Source organism: Aspergillus thermomutatus (genome assembly GCF_002237265.1).
Source record: "Aspergillus thermomutatus strain HMR AF 39 chromosome Unknown NODE_98, whole genome shotgun sequence".
NCBI classification, from domain to species: Eukaryota; Fungi; Ascomycota; class Eurotiomycetes; order Eurotiales; family Aspergillaceae; genus Aspergillus; species Aspergillus thermomutatus.
The window spans coordinates 84,663-97,149 of record NW_020798147.1 but is presented as its reverse complement, the minus strand read 5'-3'; the positions used below and the strand labels follow the sequence as shown (position 1 = coordinate 97,149).

The window sequence follows — 12,487 nt, the reverse complement described above, 5'->3', positions numbered from 1 at the left end:
TCCCCGCCTGCCTCGATGCCCTCCGCCAACGCGTCGAGGCCGCCACGCCCGACAGCCCGCGCTACAACTTCTGTCTGGTGAACTACTACGCGACAGGCGACGACAGCATCTCGTACCACTCGGACGACGAGCGCTTCCTCGGCCCGAACCCGTGCATCGCGTCCTTGTCGCTCGGCGCGCAGCGGGATTTCCTCCTGAAGCATAAGCCGGCTGCCGCTGAGGGGGATGCCATCCCGCTCAAGATGGCCCTGGCGTCGGGGGATATGGTGGTTATGCGCGGGGAGACGCAGGCGAATTGGTTGCATTCTATCCCGAAGCGGAGGGGGGGCGAGGTTCATAGGGGGAGGATTAATATTACTTTTCGGAGGGCGGTGGTGCCTGGGGGGACGAATAATTACTATAATTATAATGTGGGTGAGGGGAAGGTGTATAGATGGAGTGAGAGTGAGGGGAGGATGGTAGAGAAGAGCGGTTGATCACACATGGATATGATTTGTTGTAGCATGCAACTAGGGAGTACTTGCAAGTGCATGAACTGTACCAAGCCATTTATTAATGAAATGCTTAAGCTCAGTCCCTTTGGCAGTGTCGAGTGAATTTCCTCCGTTTCTTCGTCGTCTGAGCTTTCGATGTTGACCCACGAGTGCTGGTATATAGGCTTTTCATTCAGTGGGTAGCCTGTCGACCTTAGCCAGCTAAGTATCGTGCGTTGAATTTTCTGATACTGACTGTGAAGAAAAGTCGTGGTGAGTGTGAGTTTTGATGCATCCTTTCCCACTGTTTTGCCCAGTCTCATTACCTGTCTAGCTACCACAACCTTCCCCCAAACGGTCGAGGTAGATCTTCTCTTCCCACGGAATGAAACATACGCGCCGCTACCCTACCTCCCCATCGTCTTCCTTCGCCTGGTCAATTGGCGCCGTTGTCAACTGGGAAATGTTCCGACTCGACGGCGGAGTTTCAGATAATTCAGTACTCGAAGTCAAATCTCTCCGCCATGACCCCCGATCCAGCATACGGATATCACAGCCAACATCACCGGGTCCTGGAGACTGTTCTGGCAGATCGTCCTAGCCCAGAACTGTACAATCAGAGATGGCATGATCGTCAACCAGAACAGTCTGGGGTATTTCTCCCCACGGGGGGAGGTATACTTCAGTACCGGCTTGGGAGGCAGTATTCCCGAAATCAGCAATAAAGAGTGTCCATTGCCAGTGGCAGTCAGCGTGCAGGACGCGGTGCCTAGTAATGTACTTCATCACTTCCCGATGGGCGATTCTTGTGCCATGGTGGCGAACTCGACTCCGTCTGGGGATCCTTGTGCGGTGAAAATGGATAGCTATCTGATGAGCAATATGACCAACGAGCTGAGACAATGGTCTCAATGTCCTTTTGGGACTTTTGCAAACGTCACTGGGTCATGCTTGAACGGTGATTCTCACAGCACAGCTGCAAGAGCAATGCTGGGCGTTGGGGGTTATTTGCTTCTGGTGATAAGCATCGGGTCAGGCGTCATGGCGATACTCTAAGCCATACTGGGATTTATCTCTACAAGAGTAGGATAACAATGTCGTACATGCATATGATAGTAATACCAGTCAGAGATGAAATGAAGTGGAAGGCATAGACATGTAGGCTGACCTCAATCAACACGGACATTCCTTTTGTCCAGTGGTGTCCGAGGCTGGGCGCGGTCAGCATGGAGATGACCCCGCTCGAGGCTGACTATTTATGTCGAACACTTTCCTAGCAATCATGGAGCGAGGTCACCATGGCTTCTTCACTTCCTATCTACTCGCTGCAAGATGTCTCGCGGCATAACACCTCGAAGGACCTCTGGGTCATAATCGACAAAGAAGTCTTTGATCTCACTCTGTTCCAGGCAGAGCATCCCGGGGGCGACAGGAGTGAGTTATCTACTTGGCAGATCAAGACAGCAGTCTGACAAAGGCAGTCCTGCGAAAGGTCGCCGGAAAAGATGCAACGGACGAATTCCTCCAGTATCACAGTGCGTCGATCCTCGCCCGTTATCGCGAACGGTTGCAAGTCGGGGTGTTGACGGCGGAGACGCCGGAGCCAAAGAAGGGATTTCTCAGCAGATTATTTAGCTCATGACCTGTCATTCCACTTGTATCTAAAGACATTCTACAGCTTCGGCCTCAATCCAGCCTCAATATCCCTCTTACTATCCTCCCTCAACACCCGCTTCAGAATCTTCCCGCTGGCATTCTTCGCAATGGCATCCACAAACTTGACCCCCCCTGTCAGCGCCTTGTACCTGGCCAGTCTCTCGCCAAGATACTGTCTTACATCGTTCTCCGTCAGATCCGCCCCTTCCCTGCCCGGCCGTCTGACCACATACGCACGGGGACACTCGGTGTCTGCCCCGGGAAACGTCACCCCAATCACCGCCGCATCGACGATGAGCGGGTGGCCCAGGAGAACGGCCTCCAGCTCCGGCGGCGCAACCTGGAACCCACGCACTTTGATGAGCTCTTTCTTCCGGTCGACGATGTACCATTTGCGCGTACGGCCGTCGCAGTACGCGATATCGCCCGTCTTGAACCAGCCCCCTGCATCGAAGGACTCGGCGTTGGCGGAGGCGTTCTGGTAGTAGCCCGGTGTGACGGTGGGCCCGCGCACGCAGAGCTCGCCGCGGACGCCGAACGAAGAGACGTTATTTCCGTTGTCGTCAATTAGTCTGGACAATTATATGTTAGTAGTGGATGTCTAGGGCGGTACAGACACTAACGTACTTGGCTTCGAGGTTCGGGATCAACCGGCCCACAGACCCCGTGTCGTCGTGCTCCGGGTACTCGAACATCGTCGCGATGCAGCACGTCTCCGTCATCCCCCAGACCTGTGTAAAGGGCGTTCCGTCTTTGAGGAGGGTGCGGAACCGCGCCTGCACGTCTTTGTCGAGCGGCGCTGCACCGCAGCTGACGGTCTTGATGGAGTGCAGGAACGGCCGGGTCCGCGACAACGGGGACATTAGGATGGCGATGGCGATGGGCGGGACGATGGCCATGTCGGTTGTCTGGTACCTTTCGTTGGTCGCCAGGTAGGTCTCGAGGTCGAAGCGGCGCATCAGGTAGACTGTGTGGCCGGCCTTGAGGGCGCCGAAGTGTGTGGAGGGGGCGGCCGCGGCGTGGAAGATGGGGATTGCGATGACGCGGGAAACCTGACAGACCCTTAACATGGATCGTCTGCCTGCAAATGGAAGAAAGATACCTGGTAGGGTCGTGGATGGACCTCGGAGCACAACTCGTGCTGCGCGATGAGGTTGTGATGCGTGATGGTCACGGCTTTGGGCAGTCCCGTCGTCCCACTGCTGAATAGCCTTGCGGCTGTGGTTTCCTTGGCCCGTTGCAGGTCATTAAAGGCCGTCCAGTCTTCTTCGCCGTGGTTGAACAGATCCTTCCACGATCGTCGGCCGGCCGGTACCTCCTGGCCCAGCACATCGAAGATGAGCACATTCGCTTGAGGGATACCTCTCTCCTTGACGGCCGCAAGAACAGGCGCCAGAATCTCCGGCTCGGAGATTACGAACTTTGCCTCGGAGGCCTTGAAGTGATGCGCCAGCTCCATTGGTGTGTAGGAGGGATTGGTACCGGTATAGATACCGCCCGCGCCAACGATGGCCAAAACTAGCATACAATAGTAGATCTATTATCTATGATCAGCCTTGCAAGGTACATAGGAGAGGGAGAATACATCATTGAAGGAGTGGATGGCGACGCAATCGCCTGGTTTGACTCCCCAGGCGCGTAGGCCGGCAATCAACTGACGGACAATCGTTCGAGCCTGAGCGCAGGTGATCGATCGCGAGGGATTATGGACATCAACGTAGATCTTTCAGCATCAGTATCATATTCCATGAACATCACCTCGATCAGGTCAAAGTCAAACCTACCGGTCGGTTGGAGTCATATGCGTTGTCGAAGACGTAGGAAATGACATCCACAGAAGGGAGGAGGACACGCTCAGCCGGTTCGAAGATCATCTTGACTGTGTTTACCGTGTAATTGAGAAGTGAAAGCTTGTGGAGTGTTGTAGGATTGAATTTATAAAAGTCGCACATTGCTTACCCCGCTCAGCCTCGGAGCTATGACCTTAGCAGAGAGCAGCATTCCTGATCGACGGCGGCTCTCGGATCTCGGACCTTGCACCAATGCATCCCTTTTTATGTTGAGATCGACTGAGCTGGAGCGTTTGATTGGACCGCGTGGTACGCGTGGCTGCCCATGATGATCTGTCAGTCACAGCGAATTCGAATAGCCTAACTAGGGGAGTGGCCTGAGTTGCTGTACGGCGATGATCGGCTCTATTGGCAGTGTCTGAGCTGGCATATATTTCCGCAAGAGGCAGTTTAGAGACAAAAAAAATCCAATGTAGGAAGTAGAATTGTATTTTGTACAGAAGTCACCCAGCAGTAAGGGCAGTAAGGGTATAACAGTGCCCTCGTGTGTCATCACCTTCCAAGATTAATTACCACCACAAGGCTCGATCTAGCTCAATTTACCGTCCCCATTGAGGAACATTGAGCGCCATCCCCATAATAATTCCACTGATAAGCCCAGCACATGGCAGAGTCAGAACCCAACCGAAGAAGATCTTGCCCAGCTGTTTCCAGTTGATACTCTTCAGGTCCATGTTCACCAGCGCAACACCCAGCACGGCACCGGTGATGCACTGCGTCGTCGAAACGGGCAGACCCAGGCGCGACGCAAGCAGGACCGTAATCGCGGCGCCGAGTTCCATGCTGTACCCACGGGTGGGGGAGTGCTTGGTGATGCGGTTGCCGAGATTGCGCATGATGTGGTAGCCGAAGGTCCAGAAGCCTGGGGTCTTGTTAGTATAGAGGCCGACAGAGGCAGTCAGAGGAAGAAGCAGAGACTTACCAACTCCCAGTCCCAAGCCACCAACGGCCTTGATCCAAACCGGGGTATCGGTTTTGGCGGATGTCACGCCGGTGTGCCAGGTCATGTACTCGGTGGTGAATGGGCCGATGGCGTTGGAGATATCGTTTGCTCCGTGGGAGATGGACATGATCTGGTCGCTGTTAGAGCACTCCAGGGAATGTGGGGGTTGAACATACCATAGCAGAGCAAACCTGGGCAGTGGTCCAAAGATGCTCAACCTTGTTATCTAACTGGGGAGCCCGCTGATGGATATGATCCAGGCCCTTGGACTGGTGGTGGATGACATCCCGGGTAATACCATATGTGAAAACAAGCTTGAGGGTGGCGAAGATGCGCTTGGGATGAGCCCAGGGCAGCGTGTCGAGAGCCTGGAGCTCCTTCTGGTGCTTTTCGGCAATCTTCGCATCGGCATGCTGGGCCTCGTTCTCGGCGGTTTTGGGGTCGCCCTTGATCGGTTCGATTTCCGGGCTGGCGAGGGTGGACTGCTGGCCCTCGGTGACGGAGCCGAGGGTATCTGTGTCGCCCTTTTCGTTGGTCGCTTTCAGGTCGCTCTCGTAGTAGTTGGGGACAATGCCCTTGTCGGGGTTGCCAGGGAAGTAGAGCGTGTAGTTATCGCGCCAGAGGAGAGGGCCCATGGGGATGTGCCAGAAACGCAGGCGACGGTCTTCCTTGACCAGGCTGATGTTGGTTAGCAACGACTCGAGGAGAACGGGAGGGAGATGACCTACCTGCGCCAGTAGTAAGGAACAAAGAAGAGAGCGCTGATAACCCAGACACCGGCAAAGACACCGATGATGATACCGCAGGCCTTGCCAGCACCTAGGTCCTCGAGCTTGGGAATGCCGTGACCACCGCTAATGACAATGAACAATGCCAAAATACCGGCGGTAAGAGCATAGTAGAATGGAAGAACGCGCAGAGCCCACTTCATCGGATCTTGGCGAGAGTGCACCAACAAGCGGATGCTGGTGAAGATGATGGCGCCAAATCCGGCCGAGATGACGGGCGCAATACCCCACGAGGCAGCAATCTGGGAGACACTCTGAGACTTCCAACCCCAGTGCACCGGAAGATCCGACGCGATGGCAACACCGATGAGAGCGCCGACAATGGACTGGGTGGTGGAGACGGGGAAACCGAGATACGTGCAGACGGTAAGCCAGATCGAGGAGCCTATCCACGACGACGTCAGCAACAAAAGAGACCCTCGAGCTGGGCAATGACGAAGACACACCGATTTCAGCCACCACCATGGCCATGATCAGGACTCCAGGCGAGTCCAGGAAGCGGTCGATGGAGAAGACACCACTGCGGATGGTCGAGGTGACCTGCTGTCCAAGCGCAATGGCACCGATGAATTCCGTAATGGTCGCAAGGATACCAGCTTGGATCAAGGTCAGAGACCTCGAGCTGACCGATGTTGCGTAAGAGTTGGCCACATCCTATCGAGGCAGGAGTTGTCAGTACTTGCTTAGGTGAGTCGATGCAGCAGGAAACATACATTGGCACCAATACCCCAGACGGAGATCAAAAAGAAGATGGTACCGATGCCAAAGAGCCAGTCAAGGTCGTGATAGACAGCCATGTTGGTGGTCCTGATTTGGAATCGACGCCAGGTGCTGAATGGCTCCTTGTCAACAGGGAAGATCAACGTTGCTGGGAGGGACACCCCTTTATAGACTCTCGAGGGAACATCGATCTCACGTTATATCTCGGATTCTAGAAAGAGTCCACGCGCACTTTGCCTCCGGGCCATGTGGGAAAGACCAGCGGCCACGGACAGTTGCATTGGATCGGACATCCCGGACGATCAAATCACAGCGCCGCACTCCAAGGCGTGCATTCACACGCAGTTCCCATTCCACGACCAACTCTGAACCTATGTCGCAGTCCAAGACTCCAAGCGAGGACATCAGGAGGAGAAGCTTCCTTGTCAGGGCCCATGCACCCGCCAAGCCCAGCGAGTGTTCTTGGCGTAATTTCTCATCCGTTGGCGGAGCATATCGGCCTATCAAGAACGGGGCCGCGATGGGTAGAAAGCGGACTGTATGTCTCGACCAGCGAACCAGATTCAATCATTCAAGCACGAGTTGTGCTTGCTCTCGGTCATTGCTTGCAAGCTTCCACAAGAATTGACAAGGAAGCTCAAGCACAGTGCCAAGGATGGCCACCAGGCCACCTAGAGAGAGTGCCAAGACAGCGGTCGTGGGCAGTCAATCCAGCAATAGCCCACGTGCGTGGCGCTTTCAAGAAGCAATCCTGATGTTATGACTCGTTGTATGTGTGGTCCACACATTCTCCTGACTCCTGACTGTATCACATAGGCCGCTTTGTCTAGCATCGGTTACATTAGGAAAGCTTATTGCGGCCACTTCTATCATGGCTTCGGGGTATCCTAGGGACCTAGTATGATTGGTCTCTGATTCTCGGTTTCGCGGTGGACATTTCCGGCTTTTGAGAAGGAGAAGATTTTTCAGAGTCACAGTCGAAGAGGAGAGTACTGGCATGGTTACTGCACTTTCATAGCAATACTTCAAAGTATTCTGTACTTGTTTATAGCAATGGGGAGGAAAGTTCACGGCTCTGTAGTGCTATAGAACTGGTATAGGATCTCGTCCAATCTCGCATATGACTACACATATAACAGACACTAATCAGGCTGTCCCGGAACTAGAGTCATAGTCTCATAGATAAACCTAGTGCGAGCAAAGCCGGACTCAATGATTCCGCATCGAGACGCCACGTTTCCCATACTGCTCAGGCTAACCTGATTAACAGAAGCTTTATAGCAGCTAATGAAAACCCAAACGCAAGCGCCACACCCTTTGCCACAAAAACCAGCGAGGGCGAATGAAAACTGTTAGAATATTATACCACCATCCCTACTAAGGAGTACATAGTCCGGACGCCTTTTTAGTCTAGCGGTATTGTATATTGATAAAATCTGCTCTCGAGCAGATGCTGAATGTCTCGAGTAGCAAGAGAGTCATGAATACACAGAGAAACTGAGCCCTACGAGGGTAAGTTCCTGATGGCTATCCTTCCTCTTCTCCAATCCCACTGAGTTTACCTCTCTATTCTTCGAGCGATGCTGATAGCCAATATATGAGCAGGTCGACAGATAGAAACAGTCCTGAACTAAACCTGCACGCTTCACAATAGGATATCTCCAAGTCCTTCCTCTACTTCAGAGATAGTAGCATCCAGTATGGAGACAAGACCAGCTGAGCTGAACATCCTTGCCTCGATACAAGGAACTGGTTTCTATTGTATAGACTTTTCCGTAACGGCATGCAGACAGCGTGATTGTTATGCGCTTGTCTCAAGTTGCCTGGAAATGTATATGTGAGAATCGCCCGCATTCTGGATCGGCGTGGTTGAATAGTTTGTTATCTGGCATGGCTTTATCATCGCTTAGGTCTTAGCACACGAATCGCAATTATACTATAGACGCTTAGATTCTTTTTGTTAAAATATTATACCACTATGATTATGGATATGTAACCCTAGACTGACGAGTACAGGACCTTCCCACGCTGAATCATGCTGCAATACCGCCTCTTGTAATTGATATGAAACTCATGCTACATTCAAAAAAGCCATTCTTTCTTGTTGGTCGTAAATCCTCCACTACCGGTCATGCATGCCTATCATGAAAACCTGGACCAACCTTCAGACGAAGGTCGAAGCGCAGAGACCTTCCTCACACTCTGCAAAGCACCAGCTTTCCAGCGTGGTTGTGAGGATCTATGCCCAGCTCTACTGAGTTAGAAACTTAAGGCCATCTCCTACTTGTTACGCGGACAGTGACATTATCTGAACTCGACCATATATTAGCACACTTAATAGGCACTGCTGATTATGCATGCAGGATGATATCTAATCAGGCACATACATAGCCACAATCCACGAAATAGTCCTTGCAGTCACGCAGCCGAGTAGTCAAGCCTTGATAAGCAACTATCATATGCTTGACATGGTGGAGGAAGCAGTCCTCGGCGCTGCCCAGTGCGTGCTACTGCATGCTGAAAGACGAATCCGTCCAGCTGAAAGCGATAGTGGCATGCAACGAGTCGACCCTGCAAAGACATCTCACTCGAATGGCTGAGGACACGGCGTTTGCCCGAATTCTTATTTCCGGTTGCTGTTGCTGTGCACGCCGCCTGGCGGAGGATATCGCCCACGGTCTACCATCGGCCGAAGCAGGGATACAGCACCTGGATCCATTATCGAGCTAGAACCCTGGTGAGATGCGTCTGTGACGGGTGGTCCAGTCTATAAGCTTTCTCAAGAGCCGGCGGTTCCGCTAGTGCGATTTCCAGTCTGCATGATAGTATTTTGTGGCTGGCGCTGGGGTTGATAGCACGGTAGCGTGGCAGTTGAATTTGAGATAAGGTCTGGAGAGCTGATTTGATAGTAGGCAAGATAGCATCATGCTCCTGAGCCTGCTACGCATTATAACGATTGTTTGACATGTAATTGACTCGAACTGTGTTGAATTCTATTGCAGTTGTTATACGGCCTTCAGCTTGGCCTAGAAATTGGAGGTTGAAGTCAAGTCATGTATATGCACCGCTAGAATATCAGGACTGAAAAGATGAAGACAGACATATACTCCCCCTGAACATCTAGAAATCTGTCATTGAATAACTCCTACTCCATGATCGTACGACGCAAATGTATCAAGCATTGCATCGAACTCCATCGCGCCCATCCCCGCCAGCTCTGATTGATATGCAAATTCTGAAGAGGGGGTGCTTCCAATGAGAAGCCCATGCTGCTCGTAAGACTTTGCCTGCGCTTCATTCATTCTCATGTTGAAATTTTCGTCACTGGGAAAGGACGATAATTCCCAGGAGGGATTCCCGATGAATGAGGGTGGGATACCCACCTCCAGAGAAGAGCTCTCGAGTATCTCAGGTCCGAAGGTCGATGCAGTAGAAATAGTCGTGAGGCCTGGAGAGTCGAGTACAGAGTTGGGCCGGGAATGGGATATTTGATGCGGGAAAAAGCCATCGTCTAGCATCTGGAGACTGAGAGCGATATTGCTACAAAGACTGGCCATGTAGGCGGCTTTGGACGTATGAGATGTAGGAGACGATTCTGCAGAAAAGTAGTCCATATGTGCAGCGAAGGGAGAAAGAAGCTCAGCGTCGATGCGGTGGTCTTGCTGGTACTCTTCCACGATGGCGATGAAGAGCTCGAGGAACAACGTTGTGGAGTAATTCAGGCAGATACTGGGACTAATAAGACGACGATGTCCATTTTTTCACGCGGAAGACATACCTCTGATAGAGTGCAAGTCCAACGACGCTATCACCACAGGTATCGCATGTCTCCTGCAATAGGCGAAGGCCGGCCCGCGCATACTCTAAGCGGGACCGTCGGTTGTTGGATGTATGTTCAAGCCTTTGAGTCAGGACCCGAAGTGTACAAAGTGTGTAGCGCAGCTCAGTCAGGCGGAACGCTTCTTGCGCTGTCATAGTGCTTGCAGGAGAGAGTATGTGTTTGTGCTGGATCTCCCAGTCGTCCAACGTTCGATTGATCTGCTGAGCTTGACGAGTGACGTAGTCTCGCCCCTTGCGGGCTGTCCGAGCGGAGTAGAGACTTTGGTACACGTCTTCCTGAATGTGTGCCAGAGAGATGTGGGCAGAACGTTGATCCCTCGGAACATGCGCCGAGGTTACCACGGGGAAAGGCAGCCCACAGTCATAGGAGGGAAGAAGACAGGGCTTGCCGGCCATGAAAGACGCGTGTTTCTATTCCGGCAGTTAGCAGGAGAAAGGAACAGGTCAAGCTCTGGGCTTACATCGATGATGAACAAGCACCACCACAGATCTGTCTGTTCTGCATTCTCTGAGTCCGGATTGCTTTGATGGAGGCCGATGCATTTTGCTAGCTGGCACGCCTGTGCAAAGACTGTCTCAAAGGTCGCGAGAGAAAAGTACTTCAAGGCGATCAATGCCTGAACATATTAGACGATGAGTACCATCAATCAGGAATGGCAGCCTACCATGCTTAACAGTGCCTGCACATTAGCCAGCTGCGGTCTCAAAAGCCTCTCAAAGTTATTATAGCCTCGCCGACAGTTCAGTAACAAGCTTTTGATGAGCTCCTCTTCCAGTATGTTGTGGTTCATCGAACCAGCTCTCGTCGCTGCACTATATCTGGCGTCCAGTGTCTGGAGAAGGATATTGCTGAACGAAATCACCCAGGCCGGGTCAGGGTTGTTGATACTTGGCCCATATTGCTCTTCAATTGCTGAAACAACACTTTGTCGGTCATAGATAGGTAAAAAAGGACTCAGACCTGTAAAATGTGATTCTAGACTGGCTTCCAAAAGTGCTCGTGGCGGTAACGAGGGCAGGAGGCCATCCGACTCTGGTATCGACGAGACTGGGCTCTCCCTGGTCAATTTCTCGAACAGTTCGCTGGCTTCTTTTAGCTGTGACTGCAACGAATAAGACTGGCTGGGTCTGAAATCCGATGAGACTGGACTATATTGGCTGTCTAGATTCGGAAATGGCAACAATGATCTCAGTCTATCACAGGCAGCTTGAGCCTCAGAATACAGAGAAACAAGAGGGGTGGACCTAGGGGAGGGCTCATGGTCATTGTATCGGTCGGGACGCGGTTCTATAGAGGCATCTGTGAACGCGTTTGAGTCCATAGGTGGCCCTTCGTTGGGATCCGCATAACTGCCATCGGACTGGACAACCGAGCTTTGCCATGTAGCAACGTTTGACGGAGTCTGTGAACGCTCTACAGCTGACAAGCAGCGAAGCAGCGCCTCTTCGATCTTCCCGAGCCGGTTTCCAAGGACTTCGACATCGTTAACCCTATACAGGCACAGGAGATTAGAATCATGCCGAGTTAGAAGACATAGAAGACGAACAGCTTCTTGGTATGGTTGACTCGCTTCCCCTTGTTAGAGAACCCACATGCGAGGTTGGATTTACGACAGCTCGAGCATTTGGGATATTCCTTGTTGCAACGGACCTTGCGGATACGGCATTCATCGCATGCCTCCCTCGAACCTGCCGACCCAGTAGACAGCTGCACGTTCATGGCAATCGGGTCGTGAGATCCTGGTTGTTTGGGAACAGGCTGGCCCCTGGCCCGTTTCGTTCCTGTCGTGTCCTGTGTACCCATTGTATAGTACAGAAATAAATACGGAAAGGAGGAATTCAAATGCAGAGCAGGAAGGAAAAGAACAAGATGGAGGGTTGACTAGGCCTAGAGTCGAATTGATATATACAGCGGGGCCACGGTATAAATGACCTGGCGGGAGAATCGGCCGCAGATACGAAAGAACTCTGCAGACAGAGATTGAACGCTATGAAGCGTTTCCAATCCTCTGCTAGCATGGGTGATAAGACCCTGATCTTCTTTAAGCAGAGATGATCGGTATATTTCGCCCAAGGGCGTGTCTGACTGGATGGATATCGGTAACTGCAGGGATCGCGACATTCACACAGCCTGAAATGGCAATAATCAACAGAACCTTGAGAGATACCCCTCACAGTCCTCGTGCAGGAGAGGAATCCCAGTCCATGTAGAGGAAG

General features: G+C 52.2%; 3 protein-coding genes across 3 annotated transcripts; 1 reads left to right on the top strand and 2 right to left on the bottom strand.

The window, feature by feature from the left end:
- Positions 1-1,750: 1,750 nt before the first annotated feature.
- CDV56_108024 (cytochrome b5-like heme/steroid binding domain-containing protein) lies at positions 1,751-2,115 on the top strand (the record flags this gene model as incomplete). The annotated part of the gene is made up of 2 exons (XM_026761643.1): positions 1,751-1,907; positions 1,955-2,115. Coding segments are annotated over 2 exons (318 nt in total), but the record flags the coding sequence as incomplete, so codon positions are not given.
- Positions 2,116-2,145: 30 nt separating this feature from the next.
- CDV56_107955 (acyl--CoA ligase) lies at positions 2,146-4,003 on the bottom strand (the record flags this gene model as incomplete). The annotated part of the gene is made up of 5 exons (XM_026761574.1): positions 2,146-2,701; positions 2,757-3,181; positions 3,232-3,666; positions 3,715-3,852; positions 3,914-4,003. 5 exons carry the CDS (start codon positions 4,001-4,003, stop codon positions 2,146-2,148), a joined length of 1,644 nt encoding a protein of 547 aa, XP_026614325.1.
- Positions 4,004-4,518: 515 nt separating this feature from the next.
- CDV56_107678 (uncharacterized protein) lies at positions 4,519-12,074 on the bottom strand (the record flags this gene model as incomplete). The annotated part of the gene is made up of 14 exons (XM_026761297.1): positions 4,519-4,841; positions 4,902-5,052; positions 5,099-5,600; positions 5,651-6,095; positions 6,157-6,364; positions 6,424-6,604; positions 6,663-6,966; positions 9,019-9,109; positions 9,164-9,367; positions 9,580-10,165; positions 10,209-10,681; positions 10,732-10,887; positions 10,936-11,761; positions 11,818-12,074. 14 exons carry the CDS (start codon positions 12,072-12,074, stop codon positions 4,519-4,521), a joined length of 4,707 nt encoding a protein of 1,568 aa, XP_026614324.1.
- Between the last annotated feature and the right edge of the window lie 413 nt (positions 12,075-12,487).